The sequence below is a fragment of the Chaetodon auriga genome, chromosome 14 (assembly GCF_051107435.1).
Source record: "Chaetodon auriga isolate fChaAug3 chromosome 14, fChaAug3.hap1, whole genome shotgun sequence".
NCBI lineage: Eukaryota > Metazoa > Chordata > Actinopteri > Chaetodontiformes > Chaetodontidae > Chaetodon > Chaetodon auriga.
Genome location: NC_135087.1, coordinates 13,046,104 through 13,067,252, shown reverse-complemented (window position 1 = coordinate 13,067,252; position 21,149 = coordinate 13,046,104). Strand labels below are relative to the sequence as shown.

The 21,149-nt window shown below is 45.7% G+C and overlaps 1 protein-coding gene across 2 annotated transcripts; it reads right to left on the bottom strand.

Moving 5' to 3' along the window:
- Positions 1-190: 190 nt before the first annotated feature.
- rtn1a (reticulon 1a) lies at positions 191-20,925 on the bottom strand. Of its 2 annotated transcripts, XM_076748567.1 has the most exons (9): positions 20,703-20,925; positions 12,576-13,307; positions 11,428-12,111; positions 3,536-3,743; positions 3,026-3,164; positions 2,313-2,382; positions 1,887-1,933; positions 1,736-1,794; positions 191-1,052 (listed from the first exon to the last, which is right to left on the bottom strand). In XM_076748567.1, the coding sequence occupies exons 1-9, from the start codon at positions 20,923-20,925 to the stop codon at positions 1,010-1,012; spliced, it is 2,205 nt and encodes a 734-aa protein (XP_076604682.1). In that variant the 3' UTR covers positions 191-1,009. The 2 variants fall into 2 exon arrangements, with proteins under 2 accessions (XP_076604682.1, XP_076604683.1); XM_076748568.1 differs by lacking the exons at positions 11,428-12,111; positions 12,576-13,307; positions 20,703-20,925 and adding an exon at positions 8,768-9,252.
- Positions 20,926-21,149: the final 224 nt, after the last annotated feature.

Here is a 21,149-nt window from a genome sequence, read left to right as displayed (position 1 = left end):
ACTACTACAAGATGAGAGGTACGTGCGTGCCAAAATTCATTGGCTTATATTTATAGCTCATCTTTCCAGGTCTCCCATCCAAAGTGTTATCACCTCAAACTTAGCCGTGGTGTCATACTCAAACTCGTCTTCGCTGACCTGAAGTCATCTTGAGAATGTGAACTCGTTCAGTAAAATGGCTGAGGAGATGTTCTACATCAAGGTACATTTATTTTTCTTATTCTTGTAATTAAATACATAGTGTAAGTGCAAATAGTTAAAGAGTCCAGGGTCTAAAGAACTACAGAGTATAGTTGAACATAGTACAAAGTTGGACAGTTATTCAAACAAGCTAAATATCACCAGATACTCCTTGTCTTCATAGTAGTTGTGCAACAGTACCTAAAACATGAGCATGTGTATTGTTCCTTATGGTTATACAAAAGCAAAAACCCTACAATTACCACATCTAAGACGCATATTGTTAAATTATCTTGTGCTTGGAAACACCAAAAGAAAATCATTTTTGATATTTATATATATTGACATAGACTGAGAGAAGCTCCGTCTGCTAATTCAGAAACATGAAGCAGTATTTAACACTGGCAGCAGAGCACGTCTGAGGGCATTTAGCTTTTTTGTGCCAAACCATACAGTTTGTGGCAAGCACTGCAAAGCAAAAATGTAGCATGATTTAAAAACTGCACAAAAGATATCAAATATTTATTTACCCAAGGCTCGACTTCATGCACTTCATAATAAGCAACACAAAAAAAAGTCAGTTTCCTTTTTTTGTTTTTCGAGTTGTGTACTTGTCTACCTAGAAACAGGATTATGTACGTGTGACTGTGTGTTAGTGTCAAGACTGCTACAGACAGGGTGAAAGGCTTCTCCAGTGGATGCTTTTTAGAGAACACCAAGATGACATAGCACTACGCCCCACAGATGACGACCAGGCTCTTCAACAGTGAGCGAGCTGCCTGACTCTGAGCTGGACTGGACTGTCAGCTTCACGGTGAGACAGACAGGTCTACTCCTCCTTCCTCTTGGCCCCAGGGATCTTAGCTTGGATCCTGTACAGAGAAAACAGGCTTTCATACCACATGTGCAAGAAGATATTTTCTCAGGATTAAGTTGGTCTTGTTCTGACCTCCTGCTTTTGTGCTCTCTCTTTTTATGGGAATCCATCAAACCAACAAGACCAGTGTTACTAAAATTGGCAAACTGATGGTAGTCTGCCCAAAAAACTGCAGTCAGGCTGCAAACTGATCAACAGATTCAATGAAAACAGGCTCGTCAGTTTCTGTTCGTTAAATTTATCAGTTTGCCTAAAAACATCAAAAACTGTGATGCTGATCCACTCTGCAACATGTTAGCATCTGTTTAAATAGACTTTATGGTTCAAACCGTTTATTCATTCGTGAATGGAGCTTGCAAATTCGAAGCTTTAATGCCCTGCTCCACACATTCCCAGTTACACCCAGTAACTTGCCCAGTACAACCAGTCTTATCTGCTGGCAACTGAGTGGCTCCACTGGAGGAGTAAGGGTTAAGTGCCTTGCACAAGGGCACGTCAGTGGCTCTGATCAAACAACACAAGTGCTGCTCTTTCAGGTTGCCTCCGACATTAAGACGTCTGATCATGATGAGGATTAGTGCACTGCTTGATGTCCTCTTGTGCTCAGACTTTAATGCTTGAAGCTGCTTTTGTTCATATATTGTAAGTGAACTTTGGACAAGAAAGGCAAACACTCACTTCCCCACCACCGAGTTGACCTGGGTCCGTATTAGTCCCACATATTGATCAATCTGTGCCTGAAAACAGAGGGAAGGTTTTGGTTGTAAATACTGGACAGCGTTTTGGAGACCAGGCTTGACTTGAGTTGTCATGACACTCTGATTCCTACCTGGTGTTTCTCATAGACCACAGGCATGGTGAACATGGAGACCACAGCTGCAGAGCCATGGAGAGAGAAATGGTTAAAGTCAAAGTATTCTGACCTGCAGTGGGAATGTGCTCAAACAAGAACACACTTGTATGAGCAGGACCTCTGACACTTATCTAATGTACACTGGAAAAGTAAACACATACTGTACACGTTCGACAGTGAAGTAAACACGACCAGTAAAATAATGTGGTTGTGGCGTAGTGATAAGGAAACACTGTACTTCTCAGTAATGATATTATATATTTCTGCTCATCAACTCTTCTGAAGAAGACTGAACTTCTGACACACAGATATTGAAATGCCAGAGAGGATGTGAGTCAACAGCAGTGCTTGGAAGTTTGTTGTAGATAAAACGGAGCGGAGCAAGAATCGGGATGACCTCACCTAGGATGAGCAGTGTCAGGCCGTTGAAGAGAGCCCCCACATAGGTCAGCAGCCACATCAACACAGCAAACTGAAACACACACAGACATGTCTTAGTCTTTGTAGCCTGTGTATCTGACAGTAGATACATGAATTTAATGACTCCAAAAAAGCTGCAGCTGTGTAACACATAAAACAGAATGTGATAACTTGCTAATCCTTTTGGACATGTACTCAATGGAAAACAGTACAAAGACAATATATTTATTTATAGATTTTTGTAAATATCTGCTTATTCTGAATTTGATGCGGCAAAATGTTTCAAACATGTTGGGACAGGAACAGTTAAGACTAAGAAAGATGTGGAATGCTCCAAAAACACCTGTTTGGAACATTCCACAGGTAAACAGGTTCATTGGTAACAGGTGATAGTATCATGATTGGGTATGAAAGAGGCATCCTGGAAAGGCTCAGTCGTTCACAAGTGAGGATGGAGCGAGGTTCACCACTTAGTGAACACATGATTGTATGAAGGATGTTAATACACTTTGTTAAATGTAAGTAGACACAGTTAATTTGTAAATGATTGCATTCTGTTTTTATTAATGTTTCACACCCAGCTTTTCTTTGGAATCAGGGTTGTCTCACCAGATTGTTCTGCAGTCAAGAAGCCCCACCAGAGGCCGGGCTGATCTAAGACTGTAGCTGAAGGCAAAAAAGAGTTTGAGGCAAACCTTCAAGGAGTCGACCAGATCTTGTACGAGGAACAGCCTGCGGAGCTCCTTCATACAGGTGTTGGTGTACAGCAGGATTTTGTCGGCATATTTACTAATCTGGTCCTGGGATAGAGCGATTTCCATCTCCAGGTAGGATCTGGTAACAAACACAAAGGCAGAAACACAGACAAGAGCCCTCGGTTAGTTAAATGCCATAGATCTTTTAAGGAGGGTTTATTTAAGGACTAGTGTGTAGGATTTAGTGGCATTGCCTCACCCACCCCTTCCAAGCCTGTAAGAGAACCTACGGTGGCCACTAAAAACGTGAAAGTTGCTCTGTTCTGTCAGTGTTCGGTTTGTTCATTCTGGGCTACTGTAGAAACATGGTGGTGCAATATGGTAGACTCCATAGAAGAGGACCCGCTCCCTCTTTAGATATAAAAAGCTGATTCTAAGGTAATGAAAACAAAATGATTCTTTAAGGTGCTCCGTAAGCCGTCTGGTTCAGCAGTCTTCCGTGTTACTCACTTGAAAGGATGTCCCTCATCGGTCTTCTGCACAGCTTGCAGCACAGACTTGTAGATCCTGAAGCTGATGGTGGCAGAGAGGGCTGCCAGGGCTAAGTAGGCTCCGACGCTGACCACGCTGAACTGGGTCAGGGAGAAGAGGAGCAGAAGCACGCTGCTGAACACGGCTCCCGACTGCTTCACATTCCTCCAGTAGAGCAGGTCAATCGCTGCAGGGAAGGACAGAGGAAGGACAAACAGGGTTAGGACCCGCAACCAGCCTGACCTGACCCCTCGCTCTGCGACATGTAGGCCTGGGCATCCGTGACCGGATCCTTTTCAAAGTGGATTAGGCTGCTGCATGCTACGCACCACACATTTGGGTCAAATATCTGGAAGCTGTTCACAACCTGACGTCCTTAGAGAGCCTCAGCTGTCACGTGATCCAGTTTTAACCCAGCTTTCTAACCTAGCTTTTCATTAGGTTAGAGTGAGCCGTGGGACTGAAGGTGTCTGAGTGACGATTCGTCACTTCAGTTTCTTTACTCCTATATATAGAGCGACCTTTGCAGAAGATAATAGCTGACTCTGGCTAGCCGAGCGATGCCTCGGTCTGTGTTGCCACACTCCGGACTGGTGGGGTCTTGCATATTACATCTGACGTGTACTTATCATCAGTGTCACCTGGTCTGGTCTCACACATATACAAACATACATACAAACAGGGAACCGTAGTACAGTGAAGGCACACCTGCTCCAGCTGCTCTCAGAACAGAATTAATGATTGACCTGTCGCTCGATGAAGGCAGTAGCAGAAATAGAAGCACTATCAGCAGTTCACAGATAATGCTGCAATGTGACCTGGCCAGTCGAGCAGCTCTGTGGTCAGTAATGAAGGATGATGATGCTTCAGTTTAGTGTCTCATCAGTGCAGTGAAACACCTTGAATCCTCCAAACCGTCCCACTCCTACAGGAACAAACTGTTGAAATATACAACAACCACCATGCCTGCAGGCTCTCGTACATCTTACTGCACCATTTTCCCTCTATTCTAACGTTTTCTCACTTCTTTGGGTGGCGGGGCCTGTAATTCAAAGCCACTTGCAAAGATGAGAGAGAAGTGAAAACTGAGGATTAGCCCAGTGTACCATTACAGCTCCAGAGGCCGACATGGTCCTCCGCTGGCAGTCGTCTGTGTCGGCTGGAAACATGGGCCTGTTTCCATGAGAACTGTCAGCTGCTTGTTTCACCTCTGCTAAACCAGCTGCCTCCCCGGCTGCCACCACCACTGTAAGTCTAACAGTACTTCCATGTTCATCTGTTGGTACCGACACCTGGAAATCCATCAGGTCTCCTGGGGAGGCCAGCAGAACCGGCACATTCGTGTGAAGTTAAGAAGAGAGAATCGCGGCTGTGGTCTCTTGGGTGTATAAGGCCTACTCTTCCTCTCTGAGCTGCCCGCCAGCCTGCCTGCTCTAATTTTAGCTGTGGAGCTGTGAGCAGCATAGTGATGACGGCCATCTTTACTCTCCACTAAAAGGCATCTGTGGATGCCAAAAAGGCAAGCTAAACCTGGGTGGCAACAGTCATTGTGACTATGTGAATCTCTGCTCCATGCAGACTATCTGTTCCCGAGCTGTAAAATAATCACATGTACAATCTGTCTTTTCTTATGACTAACCAATAGCAGCTTACAGTACCTATCAGTGCTCCCACCCACCCGCCCACTATCAAATCAAAGACTCCTCTCATTCAGAAACAGTTGGAACAGGATCCATGTGCCCTCACTGCTGTACATGCACCACTCCCCACAGCAGCCATTGTTGCTGCTACCAGTGACAAACAGTCCATGTGGCTACTGATTTGAATGGAGATGTCCACACACAGAGACAGGCACAGGTAGCACACACAGCAGCTGTAACAACACACACAGACACATCATCAACAGACAGCTCCACCAGAGACAGGTGTTGAGCGGCGACAGTGACTGTGCCTCGTGATGTGCTGCACAGACTGCTCGCAGACGGAGAAGCTTTAGCTAGTGCAGTAGAAGCATGTACTGACCTGCGGCTCCCATGGCTGAACAGGGAAAGAGGCAGCTGCTTTATCCGCGGACAAAAGGAGAGCACTGAAGGGGGAGTCCCCCCCCTGCACAGGAGGGGAGGGGCCACAGCCATACCAGCAAATCAGCATCTGCCTGCGCAGGGGGACTGATGGAGGGAGGGAGGAGGGGAAGGAGGGGGCGTCTATGGGGTGCGGTTGCCAAAGAATCACATTGCAATCCAACAGACACTAACACACAAACACACTCTCTCTCTCTCTCTCTCTCTCTCTCTCTCTGTGAGCTCTTTTTCGCTGTGGTTTTTAAGCACAGCCCTGCAGACACGTGACACAGACTGCCAAGCAGCAGCTGAAATAAAAGAAAACCTTTTTTACATGAGAAGATTGCATCATGACTTCTGTGGCAGAAGACGATACGACCACCCTAACAATGTGCGCTACGAACGCGTAGAGACTGTAGCCATGTTCTGCCGCTCCATTAAAATGCTTCAGCGGCAAGGATCTGCTGAGCACCTGCCTGATGCAGTTACCATAGTTACCGTGCTCCATTTTCTCCCCACCACTCACTCAGAGATGGAGCGAGGGAGGAAGGGAGGGGCCCAAAAGAGGAAGAGGGAGGGAGGGGAAAGAGCGTCCCTTTGGGAACAGAGAGAGATTCATTTGCTCTGAATCTGGGGAATCAGCAGCACATAATGTGTCTCCACACCCCGACGCAGGAAGACAGCCTCTCCCTTTATTGTGAGGCACAAAAGGACAATGGCAGGTTTAACACGAGGCCGGCTAGTCATCAAGGAAATGAGAAAAGCTGTGTCTAAAGGATTTGAAATTATCATCTGATAGCATCACATCACAAGCTCAGATGTTTCAAAATTTGAGTCTGACGTCTGACAGATTCAAAGAATAAAACAGCTCTTTTGTGAGGCGCAGCCCGTTTACATCAGGTGACAGTTGGACTGAACTGCAATTGTTTACATTCAACTGAAACCTGAAGCTGATATTGCATATTAAGGCATGCACGTTGACAGTAGCAAAAAAGGAACTGCATAGGTGAGAGTGTAACGTGCAGCATGTTGATTTAAGAGGAAGTGCAATCAGACTTTAGTTGATATGACTCTGAATCCGATACACTGAGCAAAAACCAGAGCAAATGATTAACACCAGTGACAATCATATGATTCCCCCTCCCCCTTTTCTGTAGTGAAACTAGTTTAGCCTGACCTCATTAAATCACTAAAGACATCCTTGTGGCCTCAAAGAAGCCATCAGCCAGAGTGAGCAAACATGCAAAGGGACTTGTGCTGCCAACAGTCTCTCACAGCTGAGATCCAGCACTCGAGGTTCAGACGTGGGACTTGGACTTGGGGGTGATAAGTTTAGACTTGGGTGTGACGTGACGATTTTGAACTTCAAATTTCTTATCAGACGGAGACAGATATCAATCTGACAGCTTGTCCTAATGCAGCCAGTTAACAAAAACACTGAACCAAAACAGCACTAAAAGAAGTTTCAGCCATCTTTAGTGTATTTCTAAATTCTCCTCAGACCTCTCCATCTCTGAACCTACTGAATAGACTTTTGCATGCTTCGATATTTCTAGAGCACTGACTAAATCATACCATGTTATGTCAAACTGACCTATTCCTCTCTTTCTGATCTATCCCAAAGATTGATTTCTTCTGCCGGGGAACAACCAAAATAATGATCTGAAACAACAGCAAATTAAATGTGAGTCTGCACACACCACTAAATATGCAGCATACCACAGCAGACGGTATGTGTTCTGACTTCTGTTCATGTATCTGTATTTGAGAAACTGCTAAATGAAATATGGTAAGACTGATTCTGCAGACGCCATGTTTATGAATCAAAACATCTGTCTGTGTGATGTTGTGACACATTGTGGTATATTAATTGACTGATAAAGGCAGCCACTTGATTAGGAGCCTCTAACCAAGTGTACACAGTAGTCTGGCAGTAAATTTGGATGCATGCATCAGAAAACCTATTGGCTGTAGTGTGTCATCTTGAATCATGTAAGTGTTTATTTTGATTTAATCATGCATGACTCAGTTTTGGATATGCCTGCATCATTGTTTGGTAATTCTTGAGCAGCTTGGTGGCACTGAGTCAGTGCTGTGCCTGGGCAGCAACAATGACTAAACATAAAAATGTCTCCAGCATCAAGGTGACGTGCAAACATTCAACTGCACAAAGTAAATCTGCTCAGTTTTATCCTGTGCTAGCTGTATCAGCTGAATTTGATGCGTTCCTCGTGTTGTGGACGGATCCCATCAGATAGACTATTGTGTTACACATTCATTTTGGCCAAATGAAATGGATAATGACAAATAGGAGTTTTGTCATCAAAAAGCTGCACGTCCACAGACGGGAACTGTTGTGGTCTCTGTTGGGAGACAATAAGTAAATCTTTCTATTGCATTTTCACAGCCAAACCTAAAAAGATGGCAGATAATAAACGACCAGCAGTGTGGAGGAAGGGACGCCATTTTCTCTCTCGGCCCCGTCTACGAGCCCTCCATGCAATGGAAACAGACAGACGGAGGACGCTCTTCTCCGGCCCAGTCTCTGCAAGGTGCCATGGCAGCCGAAGAGATAGGGCTGATGTAATCAGGATGGGTGTGCCCTGGTTACCATGGAGACAGTCTGACAGTGCCGTTCAGATGCTCGGACTGCCTTGTTACACAAAAACAGAGTGTACGCCACATAAAACCAGCTCCCCTGCACAGTTGCAAAATGGGGAGGGTGATAACAATGACACGCCTTAGTCCACAGCACAGCACTGGCATCCATATTAACATGCACCCAAAACAGATGGCTCCCAGCACGCTGGTCTGTATACACGTATTTTCCATAACACCCATGAGCGTCTCCACCCCCCTCTCCTCTTTGTTTTTTTTTTTCAGACGCACACACATGCAGCAGAAAGGATCTGTCGTCAGGGCGTGTCCGTGTGAAAGAAGGCACAGGTAAACACTGCTGTTTGTTTCCCCAGCATTTGACAAATGCAGCTAGATAACAAATGTACACATGCAAAGCACACATACACACAGTCTAGGATACACGCCAATAGTGTGATGAATATTTAACCTACATGCAAAGATAACAGTGCATCCCTCACAGCCACAAATGACAGACACACTGATGAGTAAATGACAGTAAACACATCAGTACCCTGGCCCTTCCAGCTGCTCCAGGAGCTTTCCTTCTTGGTCACGTCTGCAGTGGCCTGCATGCTGGTGATCAGTTATGTCCCTGTTCTCTTTCTCTCCTTCTCTTTATCGTCTCCGTTTTCTTCTTTGTCTCCCTCTTCGGCAGCACCGACTCACTCACTCATCCCAGAAAGGCATGAATGGTCGAAAATGATGCGGCGACGACAGAGAGGGAGGAAGGGAGGGAGGAAAGGCTTCCAAGGTGCTGCCGGCTCGCGGAGCACACAGACTGATGCTGTGGAGTGGCGCTGGCTCGAACAGAAGGAGCAGGGAAATTGCGTATGTGTCTGTGTGCTGGCGGAGGGGGGGTGCGGGGGGGTTAAATTGTAAACACCATACCACAGTTGCTGCAGCAGCAAACCATCCATGCAATGATTAAGAGCCTAAGGGGGGTGAGAGGGTGGGTGGTGATTGTTGGAGGCTCAGCTTTTTTCTTGAAAGGGAAGGTACACAAGCTTTCACAATAAAAGCCTTAACAGAGCCTCCGAACACACTGGAAATTGGCGGGGGGGTGGGTGGGTGGGTGGGGGGGTACAAGTAGTGGGAGGGTTATCGCACATGCACTTTGATGAGACACCAAAACACTGTCGTATACTTTCTGGCATGCTGCTCTGGCTTTCCTTGTATATAGTTAGGTTTTTATTACATGCTACAAATTCTGTGCAACATAAATTAATTAATTTTAATAGTCTGATGCCATGTTGTACATCAGGCAGGGAGCATAGCAATGTTTTCGGAGGGTCCACAATGGCTGGACATGAGATCATGTTGCTGAGGGAAAATATGGCAAACATCCAGATCTGTTGTTCTTCATTTGCACTCAACAATATTTAAGGTTGTAGCCAGATTGAAATAGCTGTTTCCACTATGACTCACTGATGACTGTAGAGGTAAAGTGCTTGTACTTTAATAATTGATAACGGGAGACACTGAACATTACAGCACAATGCTCCCTGTTTAGTACCCTCAGGATGTGTTTGTGCTTTACGATTTCCTCCCTAGAATAGCAAGATCTCCTCCCTAGCAACACTTAAAAGCAGATATGCAAGAGAAGCAGCACCGTCATTGTGGGGCCAGCACTGAGCAGACAACAATTCCGTTGTAGTTGAGGGCCAACATCATTTTTCAATCCCATCAAAGCCATTAGTCCCCTTGGTGGGCCCCCCCTGCAGACAGCCACACCTCACTCCTTCTGCTCACCGTGACCGTGACAGGCTTCAATGCCAACACCAACCAAGAGGAGAGGAGGAAAAAAAAAAAAAAAACCAGACTTCTCTGAACCAGACTGAACACGCGCCCCCATCACTGTTGCCATGGCAACTGGCGTGGAAGTGCACCAATGAGTGAAAACAATACAGTATCTGCTGCTGGTCTTCAACACAGCAGTGATGACAAAGGCACACAGCGCCCTCTAGCGGTGGAGAAAAAAACCCATGTGACCTGCTTTTTCGCATTTCCAGAACCTTCTTACAGTCTGAGTAAACAAAACAAGGACAGCCTCTTTTATTTACTATTCAATCCGACCAAGTCGTAATGTTACACATCTCAGATTTGTAACTCTTTACCTGACTCCATCGTCGCATCCTGTCGGATCACGGTGCATCAGCAGCTGTGAGTTTCAGGAAACCCGTGCACCTGTCTCTTTGGACGCTGCAGAAGAGCCAACAACATTCATTTAAATGTGATTTTCTTCTGCTCTGTAATTGTGTGAAATCCAAGAGGAAGCCTTCGAAGCCGCTAAGTAGGAGTGTGCCCCAGTTTTTCATAAGGACATTATGTAAACCCACTGTTTACAAGGGCAAAGAGAGCAGCCAATAGAAGTCAAAATATCAACATCAAATGTGAAGCTTAGACAGCATTAACTCCCGCTGACTGTGACTGCGACTGCCATGTCGGACTTATCTAATCACAGGATGCTAAAGGGGGATGTAAGGAGCCAGACACCATCAAGATGCAGAAACTGTTATTTTTTCAACATCTGCAATAACATTGTTTGTGCTGTTTCCAGTGAAAGCACAGAGCAATGTTTCCAGGTTATACGTTGTAGCTGTTGAGTTTCAGTCGTCATGCATTGGCATAAATGTGAATCGATTCATCCTCACTCTGCTTTTTTCCTCAAATGTACCACCAGGGGGAAGCAGACCTCAGGAAAGTACAACACAAGCGATTCCCACCCACCCCTTGCAAAGTCACACACACTCAGCAGAGGAACAACCCCTTTTTCTCGGCAATCCTGTTCTCTGGCCTTGACAACATGCATGGAGCTACCAGGAGGTAAACAAACACAAGTACAAGTATTGCATAAGTGATATGATTAGAAATATGCTGTTGATTTATATCCCCTAACATGATGAGGAAGGTTTTGAACAAAAACGCACATGCGATAGCTCTTTCATTCAGGCACGAATAGACATCAGCACACGCAACACTACCTGTTCCACAAGCTGACAGCACTATTTCTGGAAAGCCAGTTCTCAACATAGTGACTTATAAGCCAAGGTGAAACCACTGCAACAATGAAAAGATTACAGACATGTTTTGTGAAATCCAATTACTTCCACAATATGTTAGAAAAACAACCAATTCTGGATAAAAGAGAAAATCAGAATTTTGTAGACTGACCTTTTTGTTTATTAAAGCCAGGGAAGACTGAGGCAGCGGGTTTTCCCAGGTCTCCTTTGCCCTCACTGGTGTGCTTGTGCATGTCGTCCTGGTGGGGCCTCTCTGATCGCACCTCTGGGGGCACGGCAGCAGTGGGGGGCTTGGGTTTGGCGGGGCGATCCTCCTCTGTTTTCACTGGGGTCTTCACCTTTTCTGTGATTAGGGGCTCGGCAGGCACCGCCTCAACTGCGCTGCGGGGAGGGACTGCACTTGGAACCAGGGGAGAGGGAGGGCTGACTCCCTGTTTGGGGCCACCGAAGCCCTGCTCTCTCTTTGGGCTCTCTTCCGACGCAGACTCAATGAAGAGATCGCTGTCGAGCTCTGCCTCCCTCTCCTCCCTCAGAATGCTGTAGGCTGTGGGTGGAGCGTGGTTACCAGCCAGGCCAAAACCACCCTTGGCGACTGGGGGATTGTCAAAGGGGTTGTTAGGCTGGCTGAAAGTGCCCTTGCTTTTAGGCGAGTGGTCAAATGGGTTGCTGCTGGCCTTTGGAGGCTCCTCAGACACCAGCTCGATCTCCGAGTCTCCAGACTCTGCGCTGCTGCCGTCGTTCTCCCTGCTGCCGGCCTTTGTGCTTGGAGTGCTTTTGGAAGTAGCAGGCTTCACTGCGTCAGCCTTGAACATGTCATGGGAGGGGAATTCTTTTTCTGCTCACAGAGAAATGCAGAGAAAAGTGGACATCAGAGTCTTCATTCACATTACAAATCCAAAGCTAGAGCGAGATAATCTAACTTTTGAATGAGGCAATCACACAATCCTCCTCTTGCAAATGAAATATTGACTTTATAAGCAATAAATACATCCTTGCTCAATTTAGTACACTCAGGCGTTTCCTGTTACAACCTTACTTGGTCTGGTGTGACCAGTAGCTTCCAGTCCTAATATTAGCTAATGTTAACAAACATTGGATAGTCAGTGTTGGACAACAGCTTGTTGACTTTATGACTTTAGTTATTTTTGCAACAATTGTGATATCAAAGTCTCACTTAGTGGCCTTAAATGTACTCCATTGTGACATTGCAATATGAAATCACACATACCATGATGCAGGATTTTATCACACGCTCTTATATCAGACCATGTGACAGGCATTTGGGTGTGTTGCACCTACGTGTTGGTGAAGCATTGGGAGTGGAAGCAGGGCTGTCATCCTCTGGCTCTGATAGCGTCACGGTGGGAACCCCCTGTAAGCCCACACTGAGGACATTTTCACGCTCGGACACGCTGACTGGAGGGGGCTGGTGCTGTGGTTCAGTCTTGGCAGATGGAGGCTGGGACTCGGTCAAAGTGATCTTCACTGGGCTGGCCGTCTGCGGGGTGCCACCGAGGTTTCGGTAAGAGCGGTAGTCTGACAGTTCTTCATCAGATGGCTCCTCCACATACGGGAAAGAATGGGAGCCCAGTGCTGGACCTAGGTTTTCCTCCTCCTCTTCCTCCTCTTTATCTCGTCCAGGGTGTTTATCTATGTAGCTGCCCAATGAGTCACGACCAGCTGAGCCAGTGTCCACCAGGCTGTGCAGAGCCCCCTGTTGTTGGTCATGGCGCTCATCCCCGTGGCTGATGTCCATGTAGTTGTAGGATTCTGTCTTATCTGAGCCAAACAGAGATTTTGGTATGTCATCAGCCAGGTTAGAAGTCATCTTGGTGTTGGAGCTGAAGCTATAGGTGTCGCTGGAGAAGTCATCCAGGGCAGAGGAGCCAGAGGAGGGCTTGGACGGTTTCAGGTCGTCAGATAGGTAGGAGGCTTCTCGACCCGATGTGAAGCTCTGATTTGACAGCAGGGAAGTGTAGACATCACCATCATCATTCATAGGCTTCCTGAACAGGCCAGACATGGGGTCATCTGCAGAGGATGCCAGGAAGAGAGAGAAGTGAAACTCAGTGAGGTGACACACACAAAAAAAACAGGATAAGAAAGAATGACAGCACTCTCTGTGTCACACGATCATGAGCTGTCTGATTAATGAAAACAGCCAGTTAAACAAGGCTATGCTTCAGCTGGCGGGGAGAGGAGCTGTGGCACTGTGAGAGCAGCACAGTCAGACTGGGTGCTCGGCTGTGAAGATCAGTGAGGCAGCAGTAACAGAGGGTACTTGTACCCGGTGTGGGACAAAGGGGGATTGTTCAGACCCCAAAAACCCACAGTGCCACAACCAGAGTCTGTTCTAAATCATGCAGGCAAAGGGCTTTCTCTAGTCACATCTCTGCTCTGTAATCACTAATCCGGCTTCTCCCCTGACAAATCAGTGTCACGAAAACGAACGCACACACAGAAAATATGAACAATGTGCTGTATGTGCAAGCTAGCATCTCCAAAAATGTAAATCGTTTACGCTACTCGAGCCTAGGGTGACAGACTGTTCACGGATACATGTATAAAATGAATATTCCCAACACTCCACACTCACTGCCTCCTGGTACTCAGCACAACAATAACACAACTGTAGTGTTAACAGTGTTCTCAACCACTGTTATGAATTGAAAACCAACAGACAGTGTGTGTGTGTGTGTGTGTGTGTGTGTGTGTGTGTGTGTGTGTGTGTTAGCTGTGACTTTGTGTGTGCTCTGCTGTAAACTATCACTCAACATCTCACTGAATAATTTGTAACGTGACGGATGCTCATATTACATATGACTTGCAAAACAGGATGAGACGCACTTGATAGCGATGTTATTTTAAAATCATCATGTCAGAAGTCAAGGTCAAGTATTCAGATTTGTTGACTTTATGTCCAAATTCCAGTCTCCCAGTCAGGCAACTCGGCCAACAAACACACACTGCGTGCTGTTCATACACGCATGCACAGGCATAAACACAGGACCAACACACACAATACATTGCCACACATCTGACGCTAATGTTTTTGTTGTGCTGTGTACAAGTCAGAGTTTATACTTCCACAGTCTGAGCTCCTCCTCCTGCCGCTCTGTAGCCCTGCTTCTCCCACGGCAGCGGTGGTGCTATAAATAGGCCGAGTCCAGCTGCTGGGCTGGACGAGGGGGGAAGATTTAAAATAGCAGCCTTAGGGTTAGCTCTTGAGGATGCAGGCTGACTGACAGAAGAACCAACAGGTCAGGACGTCACATCCCTCCCTTTTCCTCTAAAAAGCTGCACCACCCTTCCCTTCTGCTGTCCTTCCTACTGTACTGCTGCTCCCTCAGTCATTAACAATACATCATACCGCAGCACAATGGCATAAACACCACACACCCATGCAGGGACATGGGGGGAGGGGTGACGTGACACAGAGGAAAAGCAAAGCAGGCCCAGAAACTCTTGACCTTTACATTATTTTGTATCTGATAGACTCAAACGTCTTGTAGAGCAACATTCAAACTGCTTATAGATCCAAGCAGTATGCGACATAGATGTGCACAGCTGTTGAGCCGAGTTCGGCTCAGTGACATGAACGCCCTTGATGTGCTGCTAAAGCGAACCGATGTATAATCCTCTTAGTATACTACCATTGTATGGGTCCCATCAGCCATCACCCTGGCAACACTATCATAATCTGACACTCACTGATTCACTGTACTACTGTGCAGATGTGGGAAGCACTCAAAGCCACTACAAACTGTGAAGAGAGGTGATCTCTGGTGCTATGAACTGCCAGTAATCCTGTTGACTGTAGGCAACACACTCCCCCCTCCCCTCTGTCAACAGCTTCTACGTAACAACACAGATAAACTCACCAGCAGTTGCATAAGGCATCTGCAGCAATAAAGAGGCCGGGTGCTTTAACGGTCTTTACCCGAGCAGCTACTTGATTTGGGTTGATGTGTTAAGATGAGATTGAGGGCATTTTGAATGTGCTGATATGGTGTAGCACCCATACTCTGGGAAGAACCCCCACAAGGCCGAAACAAACGCTTTGCTGCGCTCAGATGGGATTGGACATGACAACAGAGGAATTCTCAGCTCACACTGTAGCCGCACAACAGCATCATGCCACTGAAAGGATGGTGCAGTTAAATAAATAAGTCCCGGTGGATGTGCTGTGAAGGGGCAGTCCTTTTGTTGTCCTCCGTGCAGCCAGTGCGGCTCCGAAACTAATGCAGCCTGACAATCTGTGCTATGCCAAGGCATGGGCTCCTAATTATCAGGCTACAGACAAAAACATGTGAGCACAGACAATATCAAAAGAGCTCGAGTTGCAAAATGAATATATTACCTTTTTGAAATTAAGGGTTTACAGGGCTGCTTGTGGGACTTGGTGCACAGCAGGGTTTACTCCCTTGAAGACACTTACTTATCAACTGCAGTTACTCAAAGTGGGATAAAGAGGAGGTGCTGCTGGTTCCAAAGACCATTACGGCAACAAGCTGCACTGACTTTCAAAAGAACAATCTCTGTCAGTCAGCGCTGTCCGAGCACACACCGTCATGAATCCCAGCAGTAATTCAGATGTACTTTTAAACATCTGCTGATGTACTGCACTGTGATGATTCCATCACGCCATCCGTGGCCCTCTCCACTGTGGCGTTATCTTTCGAGAGTTCTCTTTCACCGCGTGACTTTGTGGAAACCGATCCATCAAGACGCATCGAGACTGTGCTCTCCTTTCAAAGCGTCTTTGATGTTAAATGGCATGATGCAGCTTTATCGTTTTAGGTATAAACTGTCCTGTTCACTGGGAACTGTGCAATACTTTAGAAGATTAAAAACAGAAAGGGATTTTGTGATGATGATGCACAAAGACTGACTTGGCACTACTACACTAATGATCTGGAAGAAGCCTGGGAAGAGAGAAAATTACTCTTTATCAGCATAAACCTTCACATAAATATGTTATTTGAAAGTGTATAGAAGTTACATTTTTTGTTGTTGGATAAGCACAGATGTTTTTTTAATCTTATGTGGGAAGAGTAAAATGTTTGGCGTGACACAGGAATAAAAACTAAATCACTAACTACAGTAACTTCCCAGTGTACTACTTTTGTGCTGTTGCACAACAACATTAAATTTGCTGTATTTGCAGCACACCTGAACATCAGCAACATCGCAACATACGACATACATATGATGAAACGAATCCACAAGTTCACGTGAACAATCAAGGCTGCACAAAATTATGGTGATTTCTTTCCCCACTGCATAATGACATATGATGACATAATGACATAATATATGCTAATCGTATTCGAACTAATCAAAATGATGCTACCAATAACGCTATTTTCATAAAGAACTTTCAGTATTTGCCTTTTATTATTCATATGGATGCCAACTGAATCACAGGATTTCACAAGATTCCTTTATTAATTCCCTTATTCACTGTATTTGTCACAGTTTAACTGAAGAACCGCTCTGGCTTTAAGAGCTTTGGTTACAATAACTTTTATATTCATATAATGCATTGATTACATTATCCTTGGCTGAACAAATACACAAAGGCTCGTCACTAACTGTCCTACTTTAATGTCGGTAAAGAGGAAGAAAATGGAGAGCACAAAGCCATCACATACTCAGAGCAGAGGTACAACAAAACTACTAGCAGAGGTCGATTGGGGAACAGCTGTGCTGAGTGATTCAACTGCTCTGAGCTGCATTGATCCACGACAACGAGGACATACAATTACCGTAAGAAACGTCAGTGTGTCCACCATTCGTAAAAAAAAAAAAAAAAAAAAAAAAAAAATCACTCGAGACCACACAGGACAAATGTTGTTGTCCCAGCAGCCTTTGTCAAAGATAAATCAATGTAGAGCCAGTTCAGATAAAAGCTAATCGGTTCCCATTCAGATTCTTAAGCCGTGGTGCATACAGTACCTGTCTTCTACTGTATTGATCGCACTTTTCTTGCTTGGATAGAGCTTTATGGATGAATGGAGAGGATGTGGGAGGATCCAGACCAAGTGTCTGCAAGCTGTCTGCTTCGGGTCAAAGCTGTCAAATTAGGGTGACTTTGGACTGGCGTTTCACTTTTATTGTACAGACAGAAGTTTGGCTTGAGTACAGACGCAGGCAGGAAGGCTGGAATGCGTCGACTACAATAACCTACACAAAAGATTTAGATGGACTGCGCTGTTTTTAAGTGTCTCTGCTGATAGTAGCTCTAATCCCATGAGCAGTGTTGCAATACCCTGCTCAGGGATTACTCTGTGCCCACAGGCTAGAGAGCTGGACTGAGGCAGTCAGATCGAAAACATAGCATCATATTTCACATGTTGGCTTTTAATTGTTTTCAGGGTAAACACAGGGGATCAAAGGACATGAGAAATTGTGATTTAAAGATATGACGACAGCAGTAATGCTTTGTTATTGTCCCCTGCAGTGGAGCTTTTTGGGCTCGGCCTGTCACGCTTTTATCTGTGCTTTTATCCCTCAGCATTAGCTAATTAGTCCTGGAGACAGATGAAGATGAATGAGATTGGAAACCTGGCAGGTAACACACAGGACAAGCACTTAGGCCCAAATCATTCTGGAGAGCAAATACGTTAGTATGTATCATGCACACTTTAAGCCTTATTTAATTATGTATGATGTTGGACAACACATTTATAACCACAGTGGCTAATAGTAGCACATGCAGACACCTGCTCTGCTGACCACTGACATCTGCAAGCTACTGAATTAAAGGTGAAGGAAAAGACAGTTCTTTGTATTTCCAGCTTTTCCCCGACAGTCGGCCCATTTGAACTCGGCCTTGTCACAGCCTCACCTCTCTTGCCATTAAGCTGCCCCCCCCCCCTCCTTATCCTCCTCCACCCCTGTATTATCTTGCATCTTTATCATCTACTCTGAAAAGACCTAGCACTGCTCGGCCCCCTGGGAACGGTAGCAGAGCTCTCACCAGCTAAAGGCACAAATGCGCTGCGCTGGCTTATGCAGGCCAGCGGAGTCCACTAAGTGCTTTCACTACCCGAAAGGTATGGAAAGGACCCAGACAGACAGACATATGCTGTCTCATCCTTGTCGCTGCTGATATGCTGAAACGGAGAAACCCTGAGTCTAATCCACCTATCAGGGACTGGATTGTTTCTCATGACTGATGCACTTTGTCAGGACATGATAAAGTGACCCATTATAATGCACTGCAAGGAGTTACAAAGAGCTTGATGGAAAAAAGGAGGAGGTGTCACTCTTTGTGTACAATACGCACTTCTCGTACACATGCCATGTGCTAAAAACAAACTCCACTGTGGGATTTTCACAGAAGACCTGATCAGGATGCAGCAATATCTCCCACAACTTTATTTCTCATGACTCTTTGAAACCCTGACGGGATGGGAAACTTTTGAGGATAAAAGAGGCTATGCTGCACTGTACTGCCTGTGATCCAAGCCTAAGGTCCTGTCCCGTGGTAATTTAATACAGCTGAAATCAGCATTATCGGCGTCCTGTGGGTAGATCACTGTTGTGAACAAGATTTAGGACAGGCATGGATCGATTACCTCGCCAGGCAATTCTAGACATCTTGAAGAGATACTATTTCACAGTTTGTGCTCTCCACAGGCCAAACCTCTTTTCTGGCCTCAGTAAGGAAAAACGTATACGTTTCCAGAACTTGAACTCATAACACAAAATAATTGTGATGATCCACCAGCAAAGGAGAGATGTAACGTGTGGAAAAGAAGGGCTTGGGAGTGAATGTCCTTGACAAAGATCAGAACAGACTATAACATGTCTGGTCAAGAGGAAACTGTCCACTCGGCCCTGCTGGATGTGATGAGATGTGCACTGTTCCCACAAAGAACAGAGGTGACAGAGTGGATTACTTCACTGGTGTGGACACAGCTCAGCTGGAGCCAGAGCAATAAGAGACAGCCATTCTTTCCTCTTCCAGGAATGAAAACATAATCTGTGTGTGTGTGTTTGTGTGTGTGCGCACCTCACACAAGACTTAAGTTTGAGCTCGTCTGGCACACTGATATGAAAGCAGAGCACATCCTTTGTTTTGTTTTTTGTGGAAGGTGAGGCCAAACATCGGCTCGCCAGTTCAACGTTTCACAGATATTTTTTACGCTCAGTCTGCTTCGAGGGGATCATTTTTAGCTTTTGTAGGTTATATAAATTTTGCAGTGCCTTTTTTCCCAAAGCAACACTTTTAGCTCTGACGGGCTGCCTTCATGCCAAATTCTGAGCCTCGAAGGATTTAAGTCCAATTTATACATTCAATAATGCTCCCGTATTTAATGGATATACGAAACATCTTTACAACAACACATCTTGATTTTCTTTTTCTTGTTTTGGACCAGCATCAGCCAGTGAAATGAGAAAAGCCTGAGCAGCAAAGAGAGGAAACTAGGCTTTTTTTTTTTTTTTTTTTTTTTTTAAACATCATCTCATGAATTTTTCAGTGAATTCGTGAATGAAAGTGCAGGGCTCTAGTTTTGCTCGCCAAGCGAATAGTGAGCCCTGTTCCTTCAGGATTAAAAATAGCATGAGCCGAGCTGTGCTGAGGAGAGTGACGGACTTGCAACTGAGGTCTGCATGATGTTCCCACAAAAACACTGCCTCCAGAATCCAATAATATGATTATCTCATCAACATGAATGTAGCAACCCTGTCATCATGCAGGATACTTGTTACAGCAGGACTAGTAAAATCTTTTTGTTAAATCTCCTTCTGTTGATAAACTGCTGGATTTAATTATTTTCTACCCAGTCACTGCCTCTGGAAGCTAAGGGGCCTGAGATCTGTTAATCACCCCTCTACCTCACCATATCCAGAATGCGGGTATTTTACTCTAAATGTAAGCCTACATGTGGGAGCTGGTGCAGCAGTTTTGCCTGTGAACGCTCATAAGCCATTCAAAGTTCAACAGGCTATTTGTTAATGCACGCTGCATCCCATCTGAATCCTGCCTGCAGACTCAGTGCTCATCAACCAAAGACCTGTGTCGACTGATGGGGGAAACAATAGGTCATATTTGATGTTTCATAACCACCAAAAGCTAAAGCTCTAACCAAGTCTTACTGGATTTAAATTTGTCGGGCATCATTCGCTGCAGCATCACTGCTGTGACAGCTGATTTACTCTGATCCTGTGGAAGTTACTCGCTAGCATCTTTGTTTCTGTGTTTTCAAACCCTAAGTTTTAACTCGGCTGGCACACAGGCCGTCCGCCGTGACGCTAGGTCCGGAACAGATGGGCTCGACTGCGTCTCCCCCCGCTGTATTTCCACCGAAACACCGCTGTGGGTTTGTTCATGCCTGGTAAAATGACAACTAGCGTGGCGGAAACACTGTAAATTGGTAAACAGCGAGAGTTAATTGCGATAACTGCCCGCTTTACCTGTAGATGCAGTTTCCATAGCAACGGGAGGCCTTTTCCCGTCGTCCTGGAAAGGATGAAATTGTTGATCCAGGTCGCTCGGCACCTCGCCGCCTCTAGGCTTCAATTCTTCGCGTAACTCGCCGAACCGGGTCGGCGTGTTCCCAAACAGGCCGTTTCTCTCGTAGTCATCCCCAAACCACCTCCCCTCCGAACCTAGCTCCTCACCGGGCTGAGCAGACATGCTTTTTCCTGTTATCGGACACAAAATATACTAGTAGCAACTAGACTTCTTCTTCTTCTTCGTCTTCTTCTTCTTCTTCTCTACCGTATACCGGGACTGGACTGTTCGTGAGCGGCGGTTACTCTTTTTGCGCTAGAGTGGGTGACGGAGTCAGTCCAACAGCGATGCAGGTCCTGGCTGGCGTCTGTCAACTGAAGCCTGGGGTTTGTAGATGCCACAGATGA